This window comes from Myodes glareolus, chromosome 25, assembly GCF_982192425.1.
Source record: "Myodes glareolus chromosome 25, mMyoGla1.1, whole genome shotgun sequence".
Classification (NCBI taxonomy): domain Eukaryota; kingdom Metazoa; phylum Chordata; class Mammalia; order Rodentia; family Cricetidae; genus Myodes; species Myodes glareolus.
Genome location: NC_142050.1, coordinates 41,486,486 through 41,513,782, shown reverse-complemented (window position 1 = coordinate 41,513,782; position 27,297 = coordinate 41,486,486). Strand labels below are relative to the sequence as shown.

Here is a 27,297-nt window from a genome sequence, read left to right as displayed (position 1 = left end):
TAAAACTACCATATGGTCAAGCAATCCCATTACTGGGCATATATCCAATTAGAATGAAGAAACAGTCTGTCAAACACTCTGCACTCTTATGCTTATTGAATTAGTATTCCTAACTGCAAAGATATTGTGAATGAATAAAAATGTTCTAGATACAGTTAAATATTTTTCAGTTATAAAAATCATGAGATTTTTCATTTACTGAAACACGGATGGGACTTGAGGACTTTATGACTATCCAGTGAAGTAAGATAGTAGAGGAAGACAAATAGTATATATTCTTACTGTTATCTAGAAGCTAAAATATTAATCTCAAAAAAGGAGAAAATTGAATAATGGTCGCCAGAGCTTGGGGAGTCTATTTTGAATATTTCAAATACAAAGGAATGATGCTGGAGTTAGTAAGATACACCTATTACCTAAATGGGAAAGTCCATCAGTAAGCAGAGTGCTTGTCTAGATGGATACTCAGAACCTATAAACCTGACAGTAGCCATAACTGAAATCCCAGTACTGAGGAGGAAGAAACAGGAGAATCAGATGGATCTACACAGGAAAGTGAAAAAGACAAGATTTCCTGAGTAAATTGGGAGTGTAGGGGTCATAGAAGTAACATCATGACTTTGAGGCTTGCCTGCTATACATGGAGCTGGATTTTAAAACAAAGACAAACATATACCAGTTTCTCTGATCTGATTACTATATATTCAGTACCCAGTTGTCACACTGTGTCACGTAAATATATGCAATTATGGTGTCAACTAAAATTTAAAATGTTATATGATAGCCAGTGTTTGAGAAAAAAAAGTCGTATTTACCACACTCTATTGACTTCTACCTAGCCCATTTCTGTTTCACATGGAGCATCCACTTAGTCAGTTTCTGTTGCTGTGATAAAACACCATGACCAGGGCACATTGAGGAATAAATAGTTTATTTTGCCTTATGGTTTCAGAGGGATAAGAACCTATTATGGTGCGAGGCATGCAGGCATGATGACGGAAGCAGGAAGCTGTGGGGTCATTCTCAACCACCAACAAGATGCAGAGAGAAAACTGCAAGCGGGCAAAGGCTTTTAATCTCGAAGCCCAGACCCAGTGACTAACTTCGTACAGACAGGGTGTAGCGCCCAAACCTTCCCAGTGTCAACAACCGTGGCCAAGCGTTCAAAGGCCTCCAACTACGGGGAGCATTTCTCATCGAAAGCACCACAGCATCATTAACCATCTTCTAAGGATATTCAAATACATTTAAGAGCAAAACTGAAATTGTTCTACCCTTCCTATTTAAAAAATTTACTGTTCCATGAAGGACAATGGGCTTGGTTTGTTGTTTTAAGGATATCTGATATGATGTACTACACTTTTTATCTTCTTTCTACTGCGGATTAATTCATTTCTTACGTAGACACACACACATGCATGTGTGCGTGCACACGTGTGCCTGTGCATACGCGTGCGAGCGTGTGTGTGTGTGTGTGTGTGTGTGTGTGTGTGTGTGTGTAGACCACTTAGGTGGAGAACGTATACAGTAGTGAAATAGCTACAGACAATGATTATAGCTAGGTAGTTGAATCTGCTGTGGTTGATTACAGGTTAAGGGGGTGGGAACTGGGAGGCTGGACGGATAAGCCAGTTCTAAGAGCTAGAGCAGTAGCATTGGAGAGCACTGAAAAAATACCAGTGTGAATATTCAACGAATACTTACTGACCGTCCTTTCCTAGCCATTGGGTTAGACTATGAAGATTCAAGAGTGAACAATAGTCAGCAACCATTTTATAGTAATTAAACAAAACACAGAAGCCCTCTACAGTAACTGAAAGGCAACAGCTTAATGATTGTAAATTGTTACTAATATTCCTTATAAGCTAGAGGATAAATTCCATCTGTTTGTGTAAATTTGTCCTCTTATTGTTTTATTTTTGCTACATGAATATCAAGGATAATACACCTGGGTTATCATTTCACTGGTTTGCCTCTGACTACTGGGTTTTTAAAGTTCCTTTTTTGTTGTAGCAATCCTGGGTTACACGTAAACATAACCTTCTCTGTCGTCTCCAGTTTGCGTTTTAGTAATCTTAAGGGCATCTTAAAAACGAGTGCTTTTGATGTCTGTCGGGGGTAAAGTCACATTGAGGCGTGTCACTTAGGGTTAACTCTTGTGGAGATTATCCTGCCCACGCAAGGATCGGTTTCTGTGTGATGTTTGGGCCAACAGGAGACCATAAGCGCTGGCAGAAGTTCTGTGTCCTCTCTGTGGATCTAGGAGTGGTGGTGGCGGCCGGGAGAGACTTTGATTCTTTTGGCTTTGCTTATACTGCGCAGGGGGAAAAAAAAAGCTGCATTCGTACAAAGCGGTGACTCATTTGAAAGTGTTTCCGTTGGAATGTTTCCAAAGATTGTTTCCGCAAAGAGAAGATAGACCCAGAGACAGGAATAATCCTCTGGCCATGCAGGGAACCGAGTGCAGCAGGCTAGGACGAACCTCCGAGGAAACTAGCGAATGCGCCGACCACAGGCCTGAGCCCTCCGGAAGGGGCGGGTCCCCCGTGCGCGCGCACGAGTCCTCCTCCCGCGGGCACGCGGCGCGCCTCAGGCCCCGCAGCTGAGCGCCGAGCGGCCGATCCGTCGCTCCCGCAGCCCGCGCTCGCCTCGCTCGTGGCTCCACCCGCCATTGTGTAAGTGCGCGGCTGCCCGCGCGGGCCCGCGGGGCGGGGGCGCGGGAGGGAGGGAGGGAGAAAGGCCGCCCCTCGCTGCCTGTGCCCGGATGGAAGCTGGCGCGTCTGACCCATTGAGGCGGAAGCTTGTGGGGGTCCTCCTGCCTCTTTCCCGGGCTTTTCCCTGCCCACAGCGCTCCTTCCTGGCCTCCCGCAGTGCCCAGGCCAAAGTGCGAGCCGCTCCGCGCTTCCTCCTGTCGCAGAATCACAACTGGGAAAGTTTAACTTGAACTTCTTTTCTTTTCCATGCAGAACCCATAACCCGCTATGGAGCATGCATTTACCCCGCTGGAGCCCCTGCTACCCACGGGTACTGTATTCCTTACCCCGCTTACAGTGTCAGCACAAGGCCCGCAGAGGGACAGCATCCCAACCCTGAAGGTTCAAGTTCCTGTCTGCACTTGAACCCCTACCTCCGTTGTTTCCTCTTTCTCGTGGGCAAGTCACACAACCACACTCGTGCCTCTGTTTCCCTGTTTGAAAAGTGAACATAAGTATTAGTCTGTGCCTTGTAGAACCTTTGTGAGACCTGAGGGAGTTGATACAGTTTGCGGCCCCTACTTGGAAGTTCCAAGAGTAAATAAACATTTAACACATGGAACACATCTCCCGCTGGAACATGAGGGACGCCGACAATTGCCTGTCAGGGACACATTTCTAATCACCTCAAAGTACCTGAACTTGGTACAAGATTAGTAAATGGTTATATAAAAGTCCGAAGGGGTTAACACTAAAGAATTTAATTTTTACTATACTTTTTTATGCGCTTTATGGATTGAGAATGCCAGACAAATGTCTTTATCAGAAAACCACATGCCAGCCCCAAGGATTTTTATGTTTCAAACTTTGAGATTATTGCATTCCACGTGGTAATATGCGGAGTGAGTTTTACTAGTAGCATTTATTTTGTAAATTGACTACCGTGATAAATTGCAAACAAGATGTATTTAATTTCCAAATTGTTTTTTTTTTAACTACGTGTGTGTGTGTATGTGGGGGGGGCTACATGAGCATATAGAAGCCAGTTGTCAGCCTTGACTGTCATATCTCGGGTGCTGTCCAGTTTGTTTTGGGATCGCTCCCAGACCTGGAAATCATTCATTAGGCCAGGCTAGCTGGCTAACCAATTGGTTAGAGTCCCCAGGCATCTTCCAGTGGCCACCTCCCTAGAGCTAGGATTAACTGCTAACCACTGTGCCATGTGTATTTATGTGGGTTCTGAGACTGAATTCACTACTTCCTGCTTTCCTGCCGGAACTGTTTCCCCAGACCCTGCTTACCTATTAGTGCTTATTGTGTTTGCACTGCGTGGAATTTTGGGTTCATCATGAGTTTCAGAAGAAGCATCATCTTTCAGTATTTGCCTTTAGTTTTTTAAGCGTGTGAATTGAGGGGTCTTGCCCTGAGGTTTGAATTTGATTTGTATTTACCACTAATGCATCCTGGGAGTACTGATAGGAAAATGCAAAGACTTCAGTAATAACCGTAGGTGACATTGACTCCTTAGCCTTAGTTAGTCACTGTGCTGAGTTCTTCAGGCAAGTCATGTGTCCCTTAAGGGCTAAGATGGTTTTTAAGAAACAGAGGGTTATGTGTGTCTCACAGTTGCGTGAACAAGCAGGAATCTACCTGCACGTACTAAGAAGGCTACCGTGTCACTAGTCTATGTACTATTGTGGAACCACCCTTATATACCTCTGGTGCATCGTTGATACCTTTTTACCTTATTATATAGGTAGAGGAAAATAGTGATAGAATGAGAATTGAAACTCATTTTTTTAAAACTTGCTTATGACATTTCCTGTTTCATACTGTAAACAGTTTTTTTTTTCAGACAGAAAGCATCGCAACATCTTGCAAATTAAATTTCACAGTTTTTAATTATCTAATAATGGCAGAACCAACAGCATTTCCGAAAATAAACATTGGATCCTGGTGGACGTGTTGGCCTTTAGAATGCTACTGTCAGAAGGAAGGCTGCCACTGTCCTCTATCTTGAAAGACGTGCAGAGAGGGTGAGTGCTTAAAATGACACTGAGGCATTCACGTCTCTAGATTCCAGTTTGAGTCTCACTGCTTAGTGGTTTGTTCCTCTGGATGATAGAGATACATCACATCCTGGGGCCACCGGGATTATCCGTTAAGACACTAAAGCAGTTTGACTGGATAGCTAGGAGCTAGCAGATTCAGTGGCTAAGACTGAGACAAATAGTGGTGGTGGGAGTCTAGGGTCAGAGCTGAGACGGAAGCAGTAAGGTACAAGATGTGCGATGGTCTTCATTTTATTATGTACTCAGGGGAGAAGCCTTAGCTCTTTAATTTCAAACACCCCTAAGTTCACACTGGAGCAAGGAGTGTAAGACTGGTGTCCCATGTCAGGTACCAAGTCTCAGAGGCAGAATCCACCGCTCCTGTGGTGGTTCTCAGAAGTGCCTCCTCTGTAGATTCCTGTCTCCTTTGTAGCTTTGTCTGTGGCGTGATGCTCCCAGCCATGTTTCTGTTGACTTTAGATCTATGTAAGATGTAGTAACTGAGTGGTTACTGTGAGACCAGAGCAGTGCCCAGTTCTTTATAAAATGAAGAAGTAGCAGAGCGTTTTTGTTTTGTTCTTGTTTATTGGAGGGATTTTGTTTTTTTTTTTTTAATCAAGCAAATATATCCTTTCCCAAGCTGCTAATATTTTACTGTAGTCTCCTGGAACGACTTATTTCAAGCAAAATGCATATATATTTAAATTGTTTTATAGATGGCTATTTTAGAACAGTGAGTTTATATAGTATATGTGTGTGTGTGTGTGTGTGTCCATATATTAAATTCAAATGTCGTATGAGCTCCTTATTCATTTTCTTTATGAACAAACTAGAAGTGTTCCTAAGTAAACAGCCCATTCTCATTAGCAGAGATGATCTTTCTAAGAAGTTATATGATAACTGGGGACTCAGCTCAGTAAAGCGTGTGCTTTGCATGTACGTGGCCTGGGCTCCATCCTTCTCACTAAAATCAGACAACTTTATGTGTCCTTCTGAATTGTGGGCTTGAATGTTTACATAACTAAGCTTAGAAGATAGCATTATACCTTCTCTCTGCCAGTTTTTCACTGGCTTCTTTGTTGTGGATCATATAGAGAAGTATCCTAAGTTATTTCTCTTTTCCCTCCCTCCTTTGCCCCCTCCCTCTTTCATTCCTTCGTTTTTTGTTATTGGTATTCCAGCCTGGCTTGCTGCATAGGTGAGAATACCTCTGAGCTTCTGGCCTCCTAGTTCCTCCTCTTGAGATTACAGATGCTTGTCTCCACCACAGCTGATTCTCGGTGGGGTCAGTAATCCAGTCTAAGGGCTTCCATGTGAGGAAAGTACCTTACCAACTGAGCTACCTCTCCACACCATGTTCTGTGTTTTTCTAATTAGCAATATACATTAAAACTGGTCTTTTCTTAAGGGTCGTGTTATTTGTAGTTTTTATGGTTCCTCGCCACAATTGATACTTTGATAACAATGTTTTTGAAAATTTATGCACATGTATCAGTTTGATAAATTCTTAGAAACGAATGTGCTGGGTGAAAGGTATTTGTACATTCCCAAGGTCAGGGGAAATGGTGAGCTAACTATGCTTCTCTCGTTACTGGGCGCTGTGGGCAGTGTACAAGTGAAAGACCGAGCTTTCTGTCCAGGAGTGCACTGTGAAGCGGGATGTCAGGATGAGAGTAAGATGGGTACTGGTGAGACGTTAAACTGCAGTGCTTATGTACGAAGTATGGGGTCTCTAGAGAGGGGTTTAGGGAAGGCAGGAGAGTGCAAAGACGTCATGGTTGAGCAGACCGTGTCTGCATCTCCAAACGGCCATGAGATTTCCTTTGTGAATGGCACAGGGAAAGCAGAGGTAGTTTCACGGGACGGGCCAGCCTTGGGGAGGGCTGGTGCTGCACCACACAGGAGAGCACTCACCTAAAGTGGCAGGTGGGCGAAGAGATCTGATGATGCTGGAGGATGTTGGCAGGAGTTTGAGAATGGTTGAGAGATGAGTAAAATCAGGAATTGGAGGCTAGAGAGTCATTTGTGGGGGGAGAGTTAGAAAACATTTAAAGGTTTCTCTACCATTTGGGATATTCCATAAAAAACAGGCAGTAGAGTACCCTAAAGCTCAGGTAAATCATGTGACCCTCAGCTAAGGGCACATTGACCATCCCAGCACTTGGGAGGCGGAAGCAGGAGGTTTCCAGGCAGGAAGCTGTATCATGATTCTTTGCTAACTGAATGCAGTCATGTGTCTTTTCACAGAGACCTGTGCATGTAGTTCCCACACACTTGTAAAGGAACTGGAAATTTCCCATTGTTTAGTGTACATTTTCTATGTTGGGAAATACCTCCTGTTGAGAGTTGCCTATGGTAATCAGTGTCAGGTTGCATGGCTATGCCATCTAGATTTGTGTGAGCATATGCTGATAGTCACATAATGAAAGTGTATCAGGAGCCATTTCTAAATCTTATCTCGGTCTTGCAGGCCCTCCAGTGTCTGACTTTTGGCTCTTCCCTTCTTCACTGTCTATTCAGTAGTTACTCAAGTGAACATTCATTCCAACTTCAATATGCTCTCCTTAGCTCATGCTGCTTTGATCACCCAGAAAGCTTCTTATTCATTTTTAGAATTGTTATTCTTAAATCTTGGCCATTTTCATTGGTACTCAGAGCTAGCTAGTGCTTCAGTTTGCATTTTCTGTATAGGATTTTAAATGTATTTTATTGGGGATTGGCATATCTCTAAAGCATTTCTCTTATTTGTAAAAGGGGCTCTTTATATGATCTGGTTATAGTTTTAAAAATATAATCTCTCTCTCTCTCTCTCTCTCTCTCTCTCTCTCTCTCTGTGTGTGTGTGTGTGTGTGTGTGGTGTATGTATGTGTGTTGATGCATATATACCACAACACTCATATGGAAGTCATAGGACTACTTTCAGTAATCAGTTCTTCATTCTTCTACCATGTAGATCCTGGCATTGATCTTAGATTGTCGGCCTGGTGATAGGCAGCTTTACCCACAGATATCTTACCTGCCGTAGACACAGTATTTTAATTGGTGACATTTTTCATCAATACAGTAAGTCAGTTTCCTCTTTAATTTTAAGGAGAGTTGTGAAGATGAAAGTATATGTAGCAAGCCTTTCACATGGATTCATAGGAAAGACTGAAACCATTTTACCTGTTTTCCCCATTTTCAAGACTTCAGATTTTTAAATTAATGAAAATAATAATTAGTAGGGCATTCCATTGCTGTTCTAAACGTTGTAAACTTTTCAGTGTATCCTTGTTAATCTTCACTTTTCAGTCTTAAGTTTTAGTGCCTGCTTTCAAGTTTATCACAACGCCTCACAGCTCTATATGTTTGAAACTTTTAAAAGAAAGTGGGTTTGATTTCAGCTTGACACAGTGTAGCATCACTTGGAACGGGAGCTACAATGAGGGACAGTCCATATGAGGTTGGCCTGTGGGCCTGTCTGTGGGGAGTTGTGTTGATTAGATATATTGATATGAGAAGACCCAGTTTGAAGGAGGAAGGCACCTTCAAAGAATGAATGCGTTAATTCACTCTTCTGCTCATGACAGTAGCCGTGATATGACTAGCTGGTTCTGGCCCTTGCTGCTGTAACTTTCCTGCTATAAGGGACTGTGACTTGGAAGGATAAGATAAAAGGAAAACCTTTCTCCCTGAAGCTGCCTTGGTCACAGTATTTTATTAGAGCAACAAAAACAAAGCTTAAGACACAGAGGCGGGGGGGATTGTTGTTTAAGGCCATTGTTGTCTACATAGTGAGTTTCAGGCAAGTTAAAGCTACAGGATGAGGCCCTGTCTCAAAAAACAAGCCCACAAAAAGCTTTAAAAGAAGTTTATATTTTACAATGTATGTCATATTAGCTTTGTGCCACTAATGAAGTATTTGGCACAAATGAGTTATAAAGGGAGTTTATTTAGCTTTCTACCTTGGGACATCAAAGTCCAAGAGCAGGTAGTGTTCCATGGATTTAGTAAATGTTAAGCATAGTGGCCCCTTTCTGACAAGGCTCAGTATGGGACCAAGCAGTTTTATGTCCATCAGAGGGCAGAAGGAGAAATTCAGCTCCTTCAGTCTCCTATGAGGGTTCATCTTATTTATTGCATTTCTCAGCTCTTAAAGGTTTGTACCACTGGACAGTAGTTCACATCCACGTGCTGTACCAAACCTTTCGTTACAGTGATATGTTATCCTCAAACTAACACACTCACTATATAAAGTTAGAAAACATAAACAAAATGAGCCGAGTGTGTATCTCAGTAGCAGAGATACTTTAGTACTTTAGTACGGATATGGCCCTGAGTTTCATCTTCAACAGTGCACAAAATAGAACCACACTGCAACCTTCAGAGACTGCCACTGCTGCCACAGTATATGTATGTGTACATTTAATCTGTGCACTTATAGTTACATCCTCCCAGATATTTGCTATGTGTATCATGTACCTCAGCTCTTTTAAAACAAAATCAGAAATATTATACAAATTGCTTTATTCAGTTTATGACTCCACCTATCATATTCCATAATATGTAATGCTGCCCATATTTGGATTTCCACTGTTCTAGAAGGAGTTTTCCCAGTTGCTTTCTTCCAGTGAGGACCACCTGTGCATTTTATCCAGTTTTTCTGAATCTACCATACTTGTTCCTCACATTTTTAATTCTCCTTGACATTGCTGACATTTTAAATAAAGCTTTTACATCAGCCTTAAATAGATCTGATGGAATAAAAAAATAAAGCAATTTGATATGTCATACAACTCACTTTAGAAATATAACTTCTGAGTCAAAAATTCCATTTTAGTTTCTACATATAATTTGATCTTCATAAATAAATTTTATGCTGGCAAGCCTTTTATTGATCACTTTGCATTTCTTTGCAAAAAGATTATAGACTTTTAGATTTAGAAAAGATTCCTTTGAGCATGACGCTCTTGGGAGTTATTTCTTCTAAATTGAATTACCATTATTGAGGTTTGTTCTAGACTTAATTACCATTTTAAGTATTATTAATGCACATTTGATCCAGTCAGCATAATTATATTACAGACTTTTGTAATAACTAACGTTTGCATGACATTGTATACTCAGCATAGTTCTCACACTTCAGCGGGGCAATGCCTGTGGAGAGTTCGTGGAAATAAAAGGTGGTCAAGTTTTGTGCTTTAGATGTCCTCATCTTAGTTCATTGACTTTCCCATGGCAATTTCTGTGAGCCTTGGTTTCCCTATCTACATAACAAATAAATCTAAACATTAATCCCTGGGCAAATGTAAGATATTGTAGTAGGAAATATAAGGAAAGGTCTGTTTGAATGTAGAATTCTCTTACTAGAACTTTGTACTCTAATAGTTACCCTGTAGCTGACTATAACTTGATAAAAAGGCAAAAATTACACGCCATTATTAGAGCATTTTCAATATTTTGTGATAATATACTAAGTTACTTTGGCAGCCTTCGCTGAGCCACAGTTGTTTTCTGCAAGAACACATGTTAAGAGGCCGAAGAGATGGGATAGTGGTTAGGAGCATGTGCTGCTTTTGCTGAGGACCCAGTTTGGTTGGGTCACAGACATGCATACATACACATGATTAAAAAAAATCAATCTTTTAAAAAATATCAGGACTTTATTTTCCAAACAATGTAAATGCTTGAAGTCTAAGATAAGGTATCTTGATTTGGTCTAGCTTCCTCTATAGGTCTGTCTGTCTGTCTGTCTGTCTGTCTTGCAGATGATATTAAGTACCTGTGTATACACATTATTGGCAGTTGTTCTGTGTACTATTTCAAGTTTTATGAAAGTACCAGCCATGTTTTGATTAATACCAACCCATATGAGCTCATTTTACTTTACCTTCTAATAAGAATTTAGCCATGATTTGAGTTTCAGTGTTGATATATTGCTAGTGGTCTGCACGGTGCTCTTGTGATAGGACCGGCCGTCATCAACTGGCATGACCTGTCAGCCATGCAAAACAAACGCTATACATCTGGTATTCTGCAATTCTGTAGGTTTGTTAAATGTGCTTTTCACTTAGGATATTTACAGTTTATGATAATTTTATTAGGTTATAACCCTACTGTTAGTTGAAGGGTCTCCTGTAGTCTAATGATTACCAAATAAGGAAGTTTTTAATGTCACTACATAGGATATAGCTGATATGTAGAAAGTCATTTTGTGTGTGTATGTCTGTTTGTGTGTGTCTTTCTTAGATGCTGTTTGTGTATCTACACAGTTCTGCTTGTTCATTCGATACTTCTTGATTATCCACTCTTAAAGAAACATTGTTCGGTAGTATTTATTAAAACATAACAAGGAAGCATTCATTCAGGACCATGGAGGTGAATACAGGAACCCCTGTAGCCAGGCCTTACCATGTTCATGAGAGATTAGACTCATAAACTATGCATGTAGTATCTTGGGACCTGCTAGCTCAGGAGCAGGGTGGGCAATCAGTGAATGGAACATTTTTAAGAGGAAACATCAGGTGATGGGGAAGTTTTGCTTAAAACAGCCTAGAAGGATCTTGCTGGAGACAGGCCGGCATGCCTGTGCATCAGTTCAGGATGCTAGAGGATGAGAAGCACTTTAGGGTATGGAAGACAGGACCTAGTTACATCATGTTTGAAGGAAGTGTCCAAAGGGCCTATGAGAAGGTTCAGGTCCTGACCAAAGTCTGGCCGAAGAATCTCTCTTATGACATGGATCTTGCTCTGTGGTGTGTGAGTAGGGAAAGGAAGAAGACCTGGCATCACGCCTGCTATGAGCTAGTCTCTTCCTGTCACGGAAACAAATACCTGAGAAACTTAAAGGAGGGAAGGGCTGGGAATGTGTTTTCTTTCCAGCGGTAGAGAATTTGATTATCATGGGGAAAACAAAGAAGGAATTTACTTTGGCTCTTGGTTTCAGTCCTGTTGTTGTAAGCCTCTGAAGGTAACACACAGCACTTGATGTAAGGGACACTTTGCGAAGAAGGCTGCTCACCTCTTGGTTTCTGGGAAGCAACATCTCCTTTAGACTCCACATCCATATTCAACGACCTGACCTCCTCCCCCAAGTCCTGCCTCCCGAAGGTTCTTCCACTACCCACTAGTTTCTGGTGACCAATCTCTCAACTTACAGGTCTTTGGAGGACGAATAAATTTCAGCCTGAAACACTCTGAAAAGATTCAGCCTACATCAGGTAGCTTAAAGTAACAGACATCATGTATGTAATTAAAATTTTCCTAATAATCTCTTCAAAAAGGGGTAATTTTATGTTAGTTGCTCTAAAATCTTGCTATAACTTGTAATCAGTGTAAAAGTTATAGACGTTAGGGTTTACATTTCCTGTTCTAAATTTCCATTCTTCAGGAGATGATTTACATTTCTGTCACACCTTAGTTTAAGTGCTAAATTTTTATTGAACATACTCAATATAGATTTAGTTTGTAATATATTTGATCACAAATGACTGATAAGCGTCTTGCCAAGGCTACAGCTAAGGACTGTTATTTTACTATCAGGATCTAGCTAGGAAAATCTAAAGGACAAATTAAACTTTAGGGTTTTAAGGGTTAATTCTAACTTTCTTTTTCAGTGATCAATGAATAGTCTCATAACTTTGTAATTAAGTTTACAGACAATGAAAGGAATATTCCTTCTCCAAGGTCAGTCCTGAGTAAAGGTGTTGTTAGAGATAGATTGGGGCTGCAACCTGGGTGTTCTGCTCGTGTGCTTCTTTGTGTCAAAAGGGCTTTGTTGTTTGCAGTGAAATAGTTGCTTGCTTTTGAAATCTGGCCAAGGGTGGTTCTTGAGTACAATGGAAATTTTCTTGTCTCAAGAGTGCATATCTCAGAGAGCAAAGCTGTCACACAAAATCAATGACCATCGGAGCCACTCCAGAGCAGTGCCTTCCAGGTCCTTTGTCTTGTCAACTCAATGAATGAAATTGGGGACAGTGGGAGGGTGAGTTTAGAAAGGAATTTTATGACGGGATTATAGGTGTGAGCAGAAGACAGCTCCTGTGTAGGAGGAGGGGATCCTAGAAAATGGTGCCGTCAGGCTCTGTTCTTGGGGCAGAAACTGGGGTGAGGTGAGGAGACGTCAGCTGGTCAGTGTTTCCAGGTGCCTTTCTGTGTGGGTCATCTTCACACTTAGGGGTGTGTATGCAGGTTGTGGAAGAGGGGAAGAAAGATGACAGGGATCCTGATCAACATCAGAGCTCCATTCTGCCCGTGACTGAGGCAAGGTTATTTCTAGCTTCTGGCTCAGGACAAGTACCTGAACTACCCTGACCAGTTTCTGTCTTCCATTCTTATATTAGAATGTAGAACTGACTTACAGATTTCTTAAAAACAAACAAAGAAACTTTTGAAAGAAAAAAAATGGAGGGTCTCGGGTCCTGAGACTACCGCCCAGGCATTGTGTTTTTATTGTTGTGGTTATGTTAATCAAATTTCACTTGTCTACATAAATGCAAATCCATCTCGTGTCTTCTTCAGCTGTAAGGAGCCCTCCTTGGCAAGTTGCTGCTTTGACTGCAGTACTTTCCTTTCTGCACAGCTCATAATTGTCAGGCTCCCCCCCCACCTTGTTTTTTTTTACCAGCTACAGTGTATGCATAATCTGTCAAGACTTTATGTCATCATTGAGCTTCACTTTGTATGTGTGCTGTAAGTTTAATTTTCCCCCAAGTTTGAGCTGATGATTTTTGTATTTGCCTTGCTTTTTGTTATACTGTTAATTATGTTTCATTGTATTTGATGACTAAAGTCTTAATTCCTCTATTGTTAATGGCCAAATCGTTTCCTTCATTCTAAGCAAAATGTCATTATTTTGAAAATTGTCGTCTCCACACCATGCAAAGTATTATTCTCTTTGGCTTTAGTGGTAGTAACATTCCAGGTCACTCCTCTCCCAGTTGCTCTGTTAGTATTTTGATAGTTATATGCTGTTTGAAACTAAGGGAATCCTATTCATTTAGATTGAATAACTGAAAATATAAAGCAAATCTCTGAGGACACTTTTAATATTGTTAGGCTTGCCCTCCCCCACACCAACTACAAATAGGGGAAAATAAAATCTGTAGGTTTTGATACATAACAGCAGATGGCTTTGAGATCTTCAGGAGATCAGTGTGTTTCTGCACTGGCTTCCTATCAAGGAGATTTTCTATTCTGTCCTTTTCTTGGTCAAATTTACTGGAAAGTGTTATTCTTTGTAGGTGGCAAGCAGATGCTCAAACAAATGGATTTCATTATGAACATATTCCTGCCTTTATCTCGCCATTGCCTTTGAAGCTACTTGTCTGTAAACAGGAATAGTTTCTTTAGTTTGTGTGGCTTCCAGCGACTTTAACCTTTTGATGTACTCTTGGGTGGGGTATGAGGTCCTGGCTCCTGGCGCAATTGCTGCTGAGAAGCTTGCTTTTTTTCCAAGGAAGAGCACTGGGCTTACAGTCTCTTGTGAACAGAGACTGCTTGTTCATTCCCAGCCACCCAGGCCCAAATAATCACACAGAAACTATATTAATTAAAACTCTGTTTGGTAAATGACTTGGGCATATTTTTAGCTAGTTCTTTTAAATTGACTCATTTCTACAATTCTGTGCATTGCGACCAGATTGTGGCCTACCAGATAATGTTCCCGTGTCTGTCTCCTTCGGCAGCTACATGGCATCTCCCTCACTCCAGGTGCCCTGCGCCTCAGGCAGAATCAGCTGGGGGAGGCAGGCCTATGGGGCCCACTGCTAGAACCTTGATTACAGGTGGAATCACCATAACAAAAGAGAGCCAAATTCTTCCTAAGCTAGTGCAGAATCTCCAGGGAGCCAGAGGTCAAACGGCCCTGCGAATTGCTGGGGGGGGGGGGGGGGGAGACCTGTGTACCTACAATTACCCATCTGGTTTTATTCTGCCCTACCTTCCTTCTTTATTAACTGATGGTATTAAAACATATTTACACCATATAGAGGGAAATTCCACATCATCCTAACCCAAGTGCTAGTGCTGTGAGCTCTGTGTGAGTCTGTGTTTGCAGGGATGGGATATCTGTGCCACTCCCCAGTGTGCCTGGCATGTGCTGTCCTTGTTATTCTTGGGATGGGCAGACTCTCTGTTGGGACATTGGCAGCTCTGTCTTTTTGAGAAAACGCATAGCTTAACCCAACTCCCACTTCAAAAGGAAAAAAAATGTAAACTTATTCTAGGCCAAGTGTGAGGAAAGCCTTTGGGTTGCTGAAAACTTGGCATCTATTTGTACATTCCCCAGACATTTCCCTAATACAAAGCTAGTCACATAGAGGAGTGGGCAATAAACGGTTATTCAGGTACTGAAATAACCTATGATGATTTGGTTCTTAGCTTTCAGTCTTCCAACTCTTTATAATTACTGGAATTATAATCAGTTTCATAGCATGTTTAACACAGATATGGCTTTTTCTTTGGCATATCCCTTCACATTGAACAAACAGCTGGTTATTAAAAATGTATGTTTTATCATTTAGCCTATGGCTAAGGTTAAGTATGCAAATATAAATTAAAATAATGGAAACTTATCTTATTTTCCCTAGTTTGCAACTTAAATATCATAGAAGACTTTTACTTGATTTTATTTACTCTCCAAAATGCTGACGAATCTGAACTAGACTGTTTTCCAGGTTTATATTCATATCGTTTGTTGAAATATTACATGGGCCTAGAACAGTTCCAGGCATGGGAAGGCATCCCAGTAGGCCTTCTACTTTTCAGTCCTACCATCCCTTCTTGGAAAGTTAGAACCTCTCAGATTCTCAACGAGACCCTGCTTCCCTTTATTCCAAGTGACAACAACTACGTATTTATAACGCTAACCAGGGCTTGTGGTTCATCATCAGATGATACAGAGCTTCCGTATCAATAAATAAAATAGCAACAGAAGCTAAGAAATCTTTCCATAATTTTGTATATATTTATAAAGTTTTTGTGTGATGTATTCAAACCTTGATACTCAGCTAAAGTCCTAGGTGACTGTGAAACCCAGCATCTCAAGCCCCATTCAGACTGACTGAATAAAAACCTGCCTTTCAGTCAAATATAAGTCCGTTAAAATTTGGGGAGCACTTGCATAAGAGGCATGCCACATACTTTTCAGAAATAAAATGAAAACAAGCAAAATCTCATATTAAATGCTAATGTTTGTTGCTATCGAGTTTTCTTTTAAAGTGAGTGATACCCCGTGGTTTTCCTTTGAACTTTGTTATTGTCTGGGTGAATGGATCTGGACTAGTCTGTAGTGCAGACGACATTCATTTGAGAGTAGCATCCCTGGTGACTGTCTTCTCTGGGGCACTTGCTGTGCCCAAAGAGTAGCTGCACATGATTCTATTCTATCAGTATGTGTGGTGCAGACAGAATGTGACGCTTTCCATGTAGTTTTAATTTGGTGCTGCTTTGAGTGTTGGGGAAGCAAATCTAACATTTCTATATGTAATCACTAGCCCCCAGATAATATGTGAACCAGGGCACAGATGAAGCAGAGCTTGTTTCTAGAGGGTTAACAGAGAAGACCCACCCCAACTGTGCAACTTACTTCCTAAGGCTGGAGCTCACTGAATTCAGGAAGGAGGAAGTCAGCTGACATTCCTTCCCTCTGCTCTCTGGCCTGCCAAGATGTGAACTGCTCTGCTTCACCAAGGTCTTCCTGACATTTCCAGCAATGCACAAAATAAATCTTCTTCTTCAGTTACTTTGTCAGGTATTGTGCTCCCAACAGTGTTAAACTAACACAAATGGAATAAAGTCCTTTTAAAGGAGTGCTTCCTTGAGGGAAATGCTCATCTCAATGGTGCTTTCCAAGTTGTCCCTACAGACAGGAAGCATCTGTGAACAGTACTTTTTCTCAGGTGACTTCAGTAGAGTAATCACATTGACATAGTCCTTTCTCTGATGACCCCATTCTGATACATGAATCCATTATGCTAATTTTGGGAAATGTGCTTTGAAAAATAATGATGTTAGAAATCATTAGACTTTTCCTTCTTCCCTCTCTCCCCTCTTTCCTTCCTTCCTCCCTTCCTTCCTTTCTTTTCTTTTTATATCATAAAATAAGATTTTTTTCTTATTTAAATATTTGTTTTGTTTCTTTTTCCTTTCTTTTTTTAAAAAAAATATTCTCCTGTGCAGTACATCTACTCCTCCCTTTCTCCTTCCTCCATCTTCCCCAGATCTACTGTTTCTCTGTTTCTCTTCAGAAAAGTGTAGGCCTTCCAGGGATATCGACTGAATATGGAATAAGACTAGGCACAAACCCTCATATCAAGGTTGGACAAGGCAATCCAGTAGGAGGAAAAGAATCCCAAGAGCAGGTAAAAGAGTCAGGGACACCCCTCAGTCCCATCGTTAGGAGTTCCACAAAATCTCAAAGCTAAACAATATATATGCAGAGGAATGATTCATAACGATATCTTGCTATACTCATATCTATCTGCCTGTTTATCTGTCTATCTATCTATCTATCTATCTATCTATCTATCTATCTATCTATCTATCTATCTATCTATCTATCTAGATATAGATATAGCAATGCCCAGTAGGCATCAGAGAGGCTTCCTCTGGCTGCTGTTGGGAGCAGATGTGGAGACACACAGCCAAACATTAGGCAGATCTCAGGGAGCCCTGCAGAAGAGTGGATGAAAGGATTGTAGGAGGCAGAGGGGTCAAGGACACCATGAGGACAAGGCCCACAGAATCAACTAAGCAGGACTCATTGGGGCTCACAGAGACTGAACTAGCAGTCATGGAGCCTGTATGGGGCTACAGTAGACTTTTTCTTATTCTCTTTTTCTTCCTATTTTTTATGGGAATCAGAGCTTTGAAATTGTTTGCTCTAAGATAGAATGATCCAGGCCACTTGAAAGTGCTTCCAAATTGCCTCTTGTGATCATTGTTTGATCTATGATCTGTATAAAGGGAACCTGCTCCCCACACATGATGTGTATGTGTATGTGTGTGTTTGTGTGTGTGTGTTGAGTCAGTACTTCAAGTCCCTTATGTATGTGGGAGCATATTCACATGTGACTACAGTATGATAGGGACATCAAAGGGAGCTCTGAATCACCTGAAATGGCTGAGTGCTTGGAAAAGGATTCTGACAACTATATAAGTTGAGAAATCTACATCCATACTGTATGGAATTTGTATACTTTGATGCATATCGAATGGAGCATAGATTCTTGGGAGTAGAATTATAAAATATGAGATCTGAGTCTCTGATTCCTATTTCTAGATGGCTTCCTGGAAAGGATGAATCAAACCGACAGCTCAGCAAGCGCACATTAGTGTCCTTTTTAGTCTGGCCTTGTTGGAACGTGCTAGAAATTTTTTTTTTTCTAGACAGCATGTCATATAGCCCAGGTTGGTCCTAATCTTGAGTGTGTGTGTGTGTGTGTGTGATATGCATGTATACCTGTTCAAATGTGTGTGCAGATTCAAATGGGGGCTAGATCTCAGCACTGGACTCTTCTCTACCTTACTTTTTAGATAGGTTATCTCACTGAACCTGGAATTGATCAGTTAGGGTTAGTGCAGCCACACTTTGGTAATTCTGTGGGGCTGGGGATCGGAACTCAGTCCTCATGCTTCTTATAGCAGTGGTGAGCCCACAAACTTCCACTTCTAACTTTTCTACCTCTTCCTTCCGAGTGTTGAGTTACAGGTGGGTACATCCACCACTGTTTCATGTAGTGCTAGGGTTTGAGCCCAGGACTTCATACATGCTAGACAAGCAGTCTGTCCAATGCGTGTATCACTAGTCCATCTTTGCAAATTTTGGTGGAAGAATGTGTGGCACATTGTTTCTGCTTCCCAACTCCTATCTCTAGACTTTTTCTTTAGTCTATTTTTCAGATTAGCACTAGCCATAATCACACTTGGGAAAATTATTAGGACTTTAAAGATTATCATGTCCTTTCTGTGTAATACTGGGTTTGTCTCACGGACCCTGAAATGACTGTTTGGGGTGCACTCCTTTTCTTTCTTTGTTTTTCTTTAGGATTTATTTATTTTTATTTTACATTCATTGGTGTTTTGATTGTATGTATGTGTGAGGGTGTTGGATCCCCTGAAACTGGCATAACAGACAGTTGGGAGCTGACATATGGGTGCTGGGAATTGAACCAGGGTCCTCTGGAAGAGCAGTAAGCACTCTTAACCAGGGAACCATCCCCTTTTTCTTTCTTTAGGTAGACTGTTTTATAATGCTGTGGTAGTATAAGCTAATAAATAGTTGCACACATAACTTTTATCTACAATATTGCAAACCATTTTTGGGTAGGGGCGTGCAATTGATTTCTACCCTGACAAACAGGTGGTTCAAGATATTATAGCTAATTGTTGTGAGGTGTAAAATATAAAAACACCAAGTTTATAGTATTTTATCTCAATAATGTTTTTTTTTTCTGGTTCTACCATAGTCAAAAAAATACCTAACAATTCCTTTTATCAAATAGTTGGATCTCTCGAGGCAGTGATGGTACACGCCTTTAATCCCCGTGCTTGGGAGCCAGAGACAGACAGATCTGTGGGAGTTTGAGGCCAGTATGGTGTAAAAACCAAGTTCTAGGACAGCCAGGGCTGCTGTACAGAGAAACTCTGTCTTGAGGGAAAACGAGTTAGGTCTCAACCACACAGGAACAGTTTGTACAGTGTTCCTGACATTCCCAGAGCACTGGCTGTCTTGATGCTTGTTACAGCAGATGTGCCATTTTTATATAATCAGGAAATATATTTCAGTAATACTTCTGACCAATAGCCACATCTTGAAATTTGTACTAATGTCCTCAATGTTGAGTAAAGTCTCTGGCATGTGAACATTTTATAGCCACAATTTTAGTTTTTGGAAATTATGCTTCATTATCAGTTAAATCATGCTGATTTCATTGTTAAGTAATTATTGTGAATTAGATTTTTCTGTAACTGATATATAACAACCTGTTTAACAAACACATATGCACCCCCAAAGTGTAGACTATAACTTTTCACAGCCTGGTGCAATCTCGGCGTGGACACAGGGAGCGCGCTCTACCTGGTGTGCTGTTGTTAGTGCATCAGGGGAAAATGCAGACACATGGTGAGGCAGAAGAAGGCACCTTCCACGGGAAGGTGTGGGGACCAGACAGAGTGCCCTGGAAACAGCCCAGGAGGAATTCTCCCGCATAGTGCTCCATTATTTGCTCTAACAGCCCAGCAGCTGCCTATAACGCTAGGAATTTCCAGGTGGTGAGAGAGGGAGTTTTAATTCCTCAGCAGCCAATCTCAGTTGTTCTTTCTTTAGCTCCTGGAAGAGATCCAGAAATGAATGTGGGGAGACAGGAAAATAACTTCTAGGGCTTTCTGGAAGTGCATCTGTGTTTTCTCCCCTGTTCATTAGCTATGATATGGACACAGTAGTCAGCAGTGTTACATTTGGGCAGCAGTTGCCTAGTTTAGTGTGCTTTAATTCTCCTAAACTTGATCACGTGTCCTAAGTGTTACTGTCTAACTGTAGAAATGACTCCCCCACCTCAAGTCACCAAGTATTGTATTGAACTTTGCTTTTCCCATCATTTTCAGTTTTTTTTAAACATTTAGTTTTGTATCTGAATTTTGGAAATAAGAACCCATTGGGGTTGGGTGACTCTTCAGCGAGTGGAGAGTAACAAACTGACATAGCTCAGAGTGAGTGCTGGCACGGGAACCTTGGGAATCCCCAGGGACTGGAGATAATGAGAGCATGATGAGGATTTCCAGGTGTCTAATGCCCACGGCTTTGCTGTAAAGTACTTTTCAGGACGAGAGTAATTTGGGCCTGGGACGTCTGGTGGGAACTTTATGCAGTGTTGGTTTCAAACTATAAAATAATTTAGTTCTTTAGTTTCTGCTGTCTCAATCCATAATCACTGTCATCCTAGGAACAGTTGGTTTCTGAAAGCTCTCCCTTGCCTGTTATCCACTCACCTGAATTCGTGGTATGGGTTGCCATAGATGAGTTAAAGAAAGCTTGTCATAATTCCTGTTGACTAAAATGCAAGTGAAGAGAATCTATGTGCTGACTGGCGCAAACTAATGACATTCATAGAAGCCACTGTTCCCTCTGAAGTGTGCTCTGGACTGTGACATTAGATAGCTGTGAAAGGATCATGCGTTTGGCAGAATGGAAACTCAAAACCTATCATCGATTTAACCTTTCCATTACGGCTAGGAGATGAGTTACCATTCCCACTTGCCAGGTGGGAACAGTGCTTGAGATAAAGTCCGACAGTACACTCCTGCCCTTCCGTTGTATTTTGAAGTGTAAATGACTTACGTTTAGTCAATCTCATTGTGATAGTGAATCATTTTTACGGCATCTGGAGTTAGAGCTGCTGCCGCAGATGTTAACAGGCACAGAAGCACCACTCACTGACGAGAACACTTCAGAGATGACTACGTCCTGTGCGGAGTTTCCAGCTCCCTCCACTGCAGACTGAGTCATATGTGTGCTGTGCACACTGCTGCTCATTTCAGTGTGTTTATGTTTGCTAACCAAGATGACCCTTGGCCGTTACTATGCACTTACGTGCTTTGAGGCTGTGGTGGTTTGGATGTGAAATGCCATAGACTCCTGTATTTGAATACTTGGTTCCCGCCTGATGTTGCTGTCAGGGAAGTTATGGAACCTCTAGGAGGTGGAGCCTTGAGTCTTGCTGGAGAAAATATGTCACTGGGGTAGGCTTTGAAGGTTTGCAACCTAGTTCCACTCTCTAGTTTCTCCACCTTCTGTGCTGTGGAAATGTGGTCAGCCTGCTTCTTGACTACCAGATCCGCCTCATGCTCCTGCTGCCACACCTCCCTTGCTGTGATGGACTCAGTGACAGTGTAAGGTTGATACTTTCAATCTGACAGTATAGCTTGATGGGTTACCACTATAAACTGTGTGCGTGCGTGTGTGTGTGTGTGTGTGTGTTACAGCTGGATATGGCTCTATTTCTCTTGGATATTCTTCTTTCTCCCAATCTTTACCATTCTTCTCTCTGAAAACCCATTAACACTTTCTCTTTTCCAGTCAGTCAGGTTAGCACCATCTTTACTGGGAATGGTACTCTATTTGGGACTTACTTATTTTTGAGACAGGAACTTGATAGATTCCTTCAGTTGGCGTTGCAGGTTTAGCCTCAAGCAGCTTTTCCACCACAGCCTCCTGGGTAGCTAGTCTTTCAGAAACATACTGCTACACCTCACTTTTGTAATTTTATTTTTGGTCCTTGTGTTCGTAAGACTCAGTGTTTTTGTTCATTTTAATATTTTTAAATTTGTCATTTCCCTCTTCAGAGATAGTACTGCCAAATTTTAACGTTCAGAAGAGGCCCAGAGTGTATTTGCTGCTCTGTACTGTATCTGATCTTTAAGAATAGTCATGCTAACTCCTACACATGTTCACATCTCCTGTGGTGAGTGCTACAGTCTGGATATCTGGAGATGGATGACACTGACCACCGTCAACTTGTGACTCATGTACTTACCTGGTGTCAAACCATAGCTATCACATCCTTCCCCAGGGTTAGTTAGCTAAACGCATAGAACTGGAAAATATCATATTGAGACAGCCTGACTCAGAAAGACAAGTATCACATGTTCTCTCTCCTTGAGGTACCTAGCTCCAAATCTTCAAATGTGAATGTGTAACCTGGAGTAACTTCAGAAACCATGAAAATAAAAGGGGATAGGCTTGTGTTTTGCAACAGAGAGGGGAATAGTGGGGTACATGTGGTCTGAAGGGGGAAATGGAGAAAATGCGGGGAGTGGAGTCAGAGCGGCTCGACCTAGGGAAGGAGAAGAAGTTAGATACCGAAGACGGTGGGAGGTTGATAAAATAACTGTAATGGTGTCTTAAAAATTCATAAGGAATTGTGCTATTAGCTAACTACTTAAAACACCTATAGCACATATAAATTTGTGTATGCATATACATACATAGTTTAAATGAAAAACTTCTAGCTGGGCTGGTAGTTGACTCTCCTCGTGAACCATAAACTATTTAACAGAACTCCTGATAATAGGCATAAGGAGTCCTATTTTTGAGTTGTTAGTCAGGATGGTCCGTGAGACTTTAAAAATATGTGTTACGTCTGTTACCCTGGTTGCTTCGCAGAGGTGGAAAGTAACACACTTTTGTTGGAGACTCCATGTGTTCCAGGCACAGCAGCCAGAGGACCAAAGTGGATCTTACCTGAAAGCCACCTCTCAGAGGACTAGCTTTTATGGTACTAGAAGCTTTCAAAAAAGGGAAGCAGCAATAGTCCTCCTCAGCTATAATGCCCACAAACCACAACAGTGACCACCATGGCAAGAAAACCCTAAGGTTGCAGCAGCGGTATGCTTCCTTAGGTGGTAACCAACAGCTCTCTAATTGGACTTTTAAGACCTATTCAACAAGGGGGAAATTACCAGTACTAGAAACTTAAGCAACTACCAGGACTAGAGAAGTCATGGATCTTGAAGGATAACCTAGAACTGCCAGATTACTAAGCCAGCACAATCCCTAATTACATTCTAAATAATTGTTCTTATACCAAGATAAGTGAAGTTCTCACCCCATATCCAGGAAATTTCTCTTTTCAAGATGGAGGCCATTACCACAACCAATCAAAATGCAGAGTTGTGGAACTCATTCCCAACTTCCGTGGCTCTTTTGTTAGGTCAGTTATATTTTGAGAGATCAGTATTATTACTATCTATATTCATTCCTGAATTTCAAGGGCTTTGTGGTGAGATGATTCTGTGTAGATCTCAGCCCCTGCTGGTCACCTTGGAGCCTTCTTAGTTCCATATCTGCTCTCATAGTATCATAGCACTGAATGCAAGTTCCATCGAATTTGGTAACATCCAGGCTTTCTGGTGTCCATCAGGATTTTGTACAGTATTTCACGCATATAAAGGTATTTACTGAATAGAAATAAGCTAAAGATAAAAGCACACACAGCAAGTTCTTAATGTTGTGTACCATAAAAGTTGTCTTTTTATCAAAACCAGCATATACTATTTTTAGCCCTATCTCATCATAGACTTTTTGATAATGTGTCTTTTAAAAATTCAGTGTTTTGTTTTTAAAGAAAATTACAGTGTTTGAAAACATATAAACCCAAACCGAATTTCATGAAGTTTCCATTGTAAAGCTATGTGATGATTGTGTATGGAATCTTCTGGCACACAGCAGCATATGGATCGAGCCGTGGGTCGAGGGCATTTCATGACTGCTGGAAACTGGGAACTTTGAGTCATTCTTTCTGTTCTTTGTCCATAGCTGAGGTCATCCTTCATCTTTTCCAGTGATATATTGTTGAACTTAGAGAACACCAGATTTACCTCTGTAAAGAAATCTATTAACTCCAGGGCTCCAACAAACAGGAAGTTTAAGCTTATTGGTGAGCTTTACTCAAAGTCTATGCTTCTAATTTTACAACTCATTTTCTCTCGGAAATGAGGGTTCAGTACTGGTTAAAGTTTCAGAGAAGCTCATAAACAGTACCTAAGGCCCAGTGTAGCTGAAATGTAGTTTCTACAAGAAAGCTATTGTTCCTAACTTCCCAGTTTTGTTAGCAAGTGTGAGGAAGAGCACACTGGAAGCATAGGAGAAAACCCAGCTTCTGTGGTAGCCATGAATTGAGGATGTAGTTCTGGAGTAGGTATACTTGCATAGCATGTATGAGACATGGGCAACACCCTGGCACCTTGGAAAGCAAGGGAAAAGATAAAAGAAGTGGTGACCTTGTATATATATAGGCTCTCAATCTTCTTGGTTGCCTTTCATGTACTCCAACTTGGTTTTCTTCTTTGGGCCTCCTTTTATGTATTACTGCTTTAATTGTGTAATAAACCATAGGCTGCATTATAATACTATTTTTTCCTTTACTTAGTGATTGTACATGAGCAACTGAATCTTTCAATGGTGAAAACTAATTATAATGTAGAACTGAAATCTGAGCATTCTCAAAGAAGCTTGGAATATATTGACAAGGTTTTTTGTTTGAAAATTAATTTCTTTTATCTCCGTTCAGCATCTTAACACAAGCTTTTAGAATATGAACTAATTTTCAGGAGACTGTTCTTTCCCACAATGTTAGACTCCTGCACCATGATAGCATGCTAAATTTTCACCACAGTTTGAAAGTAATTCTCTTCCTCTTTAAAATAGCAGCACTGTCAAGTTCATGGCAGAATGATGCAGATAATTTTCGTGGGCTGTAACTATTACTATCCTACATATGTAATTTCAGGTGTAGTCAATCTTTATGCAAGCTGGATTTCTAGGCAGCAAATAAAATACTTTGCTCATGCCAAGATTTTAAAGTTTATTGTATTTTTATTAAATGCTCTATGTTTAGAGTTGTCTTGAAAATTAGGATATTTAAAAGTGTGAGTGCCCACAGAGTAGAGGCCCTTGAAATCTTCATAGAAATGCAAAAGTTTCCAAGGGGTTGAGTGTCTCCTAAATGAAAGGTTTCATGATTTTCTATCAGACAGGTTTTCTGTTTTCCACAGGAATGGTGATGGAGGGTTTCTGCCTTGCACTATGGCTGATCTGATAAAGCCATGGCGAGCCCTTGGAACACAAGGTGTCTGCATTGTAAACAGAGCAGTAGCTCCAGTTGTACTGTCTAAGAAGCCATAGCAGAGTCTTTTCAGAGTGGCAGCTCCATCCTGGTTTATTTTGAGTATAATTTGGCTCTAGATGCCATGGCATTAGTTTCTGATTGAAAGTCCCATCTGAATTCAGAATTGTGTTTGATTGTTTGATTGTTTTTTTTTTAATCTAGATTCTCTCTGCATACCTGTGTCTCTATGTGTTCCTCTTCCTAGTCTTCCATTTTTTGCTTTTCCTGATGAATTTTCATGTGTAGTCTTTATTTCATCTCTTCTTGAGGGAAATCACCACATTAAAGTTCATGGAAGACTGAATCAGATGATACTGATTTCTACCCAAAGTACCTCTGACTCTGCTTCTGCTTGGCTCTTCAGTGGTGTAGAGGTCAGGAACCATGTGCTGGCTAAGGAAACACACAGCTGACTTCTGCGTGTGCATGCAGATGGCTAGGTGAGGGGTGTTGGAGAGTTTGCCTGTGGGCAATGAAGAAACCAAATGTGATTTTTCTGAAGGGCGATGAAGGAAGTATGGTGAATGTCCTTGAGTGGTGGCCCCTGAGGAAGTCAGGCTGGTGGTCTGAATTGGCCGCAGATCACAGAGCTGCTTCTGTGGCTGAGTGGTGACAGCGGACAGCCTGTGATCTTAGAGGAACAGCGCTGAGCACTTCATCTGTGTAATTACAGAGACTGCAGAATGTCTGGGCATTCATCACTGAGGAAGCTGCTTGAAGAGACCGCGAAAAGCAACAAAATTATTGCCATACACCAAAAAGCCTTCATAGCCTCTAAAATTATATGCAAAAATGTACTATAAGAGAAAAAGACTTAATAAAAGTTGCATACAAGTCTGGAGATGTTTCAGTGATTTCAGAGTGCAAATTGAAGTCTCATTTTTAAAATGTGAAGCTTTGTGGAAATATACAGGGGAAAGTAAGTATGTTTCTACTGCAGACTAAATATGAATAAATGGGTGTAATTTGGTCAGAAAATACTTTTATTTGGAACTTCCACTGAGTATTTATATACATTTCTGTGGAATCTAGTTTACATTTTGTTGCATACTTAACTAAGAAACATGGAAGTGAAACTTAAATTCCAAGAGGATAAATTGCTTTAATAGGCTATCGTAACCACAAGGGTAAATCCCAGCCTACCATTTATCTTTTATAGTCACAATTTTCATTACTGTAAAACGTTGCTTTAAAAAGGGCCTTGCATAAATATAATTGGTTGTTTATTAACAAACAAATCCAGAGACATGAACTTGCTCAACTTGTGGAGGCAATAGAATCTGGGCAGTTATCCATTTCTTGAATTTGATGTTGTTAATTTAGGAATATTATACTGATACTCTCTCTCTATAAAACTTATGTTATGGGAATTACTTTAAAAGTATTTCCTTTTTATTAAGTTAAAGTGCAATAATATTGTTAGTGAAAAATGAAGTTTGAACAGTCTTTTACTTTAAAAATTTCATTGGAAATAATTGAGATTTTTGTGCTGCATTCAGTTACGTCACAATTTACATAATGCTGATTGGTAAGGATTGTGGTAAAATATAAATTGGGTTTGTAATCAGGCTGGTACAACTTATTGATTTTTTTTCTCTTAACTTAGAAATATAGTATCATCTATGAAAGATTTGGAAATGGATATATTAGTTTGAGAAAACTTTCAAAGGAGAGATTAGCAGTTTTTAAAGTTACATATTGTGCTATAATGGTTTTGGGTAAGATTTTTGTCTTAAATGTGAGGTTACTGCAGAGGCCAGAAGCCTGTGGCGAGGGCAGGTTCTTTGGGAGATGAATACACCTAACTTGGTTTTCCATCTTCCTGTGAAGGTGAAGTGATGATAGCAAATACTGCTGTATGGCGCTGCACGAAGCTTTAATACTGACAGCAGGAAACTAACTACTTGC

General features: G+C 40.8%; 1 protein-coding gene and 1 long non-coding RNA gene across 3 annotated transcripts in view; both read left to right on the top strand.

Moving 5' to 3' along the window:
- Positions 1–2,476: 2,476 nt before the first annotated feature.
- Tpk1 (thiamin pyrophosphokinase 1) overlaps positions 2,477–27,297 on the top strand; it is a 330,187-nt gene continuing 305,366 nt past the window's right edge. Inside the window, exons 1-2 of one of the 2 annotated variants that reach the window (XM_085683895.2) lie at positions 2,477–2,675; positions 2,967–3,024. In XM_085683895.2, coding sequence (XP_085540021.1) covers positions 2,982–3,024 — 43 coding nt within the window. In that variant the 5' untranslated portion in view covers positions 2,477–2,675; positions 2,967–2,981. The remainder of the gene's footprint in view (positions 2,676–2,966; positions 3,025–27,297) is intronic. The other variant, XM_085683894.2, reaches the window with a different exon arrangement.
- Positions 3,044–26,228, top strand: LOC146889679 (uncharacterized). Its single transcript, XR_014999978.2, has 2 exons — positions 3,044–4,729; positions 26,063–26,228. It is a non-coding gene; the product is annotated as an uncharacterized LOC146889679 (long non-coding RNA).